Raw genomic sequence first — 1,078 nt, 5'->3', positions numbered from 1 at the left:
AAACTAAACAAAAATTGTGATCTAGTTATTTAATTCTGAAGTAATAGATAACTGCAAATCATTTGTGAAAGGAAGATGTTTGAGAGGTTTTTAGTAACATTAAAACCAAGAAAAATTTTGGTTTATTCATAATCTTAATGTTTTAAGGCTTGAAATATTTTACAAATTTATTTAGGACCACATTATCTTGTTTGTATTAGAGGGCACAACGAATTTTAATGTTAATACCACATCAAACATTGAAAGTAATGTGATGAGAAAGGGAAAGATTATAGTCATGTCTGATTTATAAATTTTGCTATTCTTGACCGATTCCAATGGGCGTCTGCGGCGGCGGAAGCGCCAGACATTGAGAACCTTTACGCTGAAGCTGGAGCAATGCTGCTTTTCTGTCCGAGCTGCGGAAACGGACTGATTGTGGAGGAAGGACAGCGTTGCCATCGCTTCGCCTGCAACACTTGCCCCTACGTGCATAATATCACACGCAAGGTAACAAACCGAAAGTATCCAAAGCTGAAAGAGGTGGATGATGTGCTTGGGGGAGCAGCTGCCTGGGAGAACGTGGACTCCACTGCAGAGCCATGTCCAAAATGTGAACATCCCCGTGCCTATTTCATGCAGCTTCAGACCCGTTCCGCAGATGAGCCAATGACCACCTTCTACAAGTGCTGCAATGCTCAGTGCGGACATCGCTGGAGAGACTAAGGGCAGGACTTACCCAGCTCTAGCTCTGAATGTTGTGTGCTGAAGGTCTTTGCTGTGTGATAGAAAGCTAACTCTTCAGTGGTGGAGGACCAGGGTGAAACAGGTCATCTGCAGGTCAGCAGATAAAGACTTTAATGCACAGGGGCCTCGGGTCCTTGGGAAATAAATACACATGAGGATAAAAAAAAAAAATTTGCTATTCTTTCATTCACTGTGAATAGAAAAACTGACACACTGATGAGCTGCTTTTATATTTAACAGGTTGGCCAAGACATTTAGCATAGATCAATGTGTATTTGAATCTCTGTAGGTTTATATGTTTATTTAAATATATAGACTATGGAAGGCTGCATAGATTTTAGTGTCCAGTATC

General features: G+C 40.9%; 1 protein-coding gene across 1 annotated transcript; it reads left to right on the top strand.

Moving 5' to 3' along the window:
* The first annotated feature begins 323 nt into the window (after positions 1 to 323).
* On the top strand, positions 324 to 744 carry LOC121441623 (DNA-directed RNA polymerase III subunit RPC10). Its single transcript, XM_041642841.1, has one exon. The coding sequence runs from the start codon at positions 379 to 381 to the stop codon at positions 703 to 705; it is 327 nt and encodes a 108-aa protein (XP_041498775.1). The 5' UTR covers positions 324 to 378; the 3' UTR covers positions 706 to 744.
* The last annotated feature ends 334 nt before the right edge of the window (positions 745 to 1,078 follow it).

This window comes from Microtus oregoni, unplaced genomic scaffold (assembly GCF_018167655.1).
Source record: "Microtus oregoni isolate MIOR12 unplaced genomic scaffold, Mior012 000079F_ref0000094, whole genome shotgun sequence".
Classification (NCBI taxonomy): domain Eukaryota; kingdom Metazoa; phylum Chordata; class Mammalia; order Rodentia; family Cricetidae; genus Microtus; species Microtus oregoni.
Note: the sequence above shows the minus strand (reverse complement) of the source record. Positions and strands in the feature narration are given on the sequence as shown.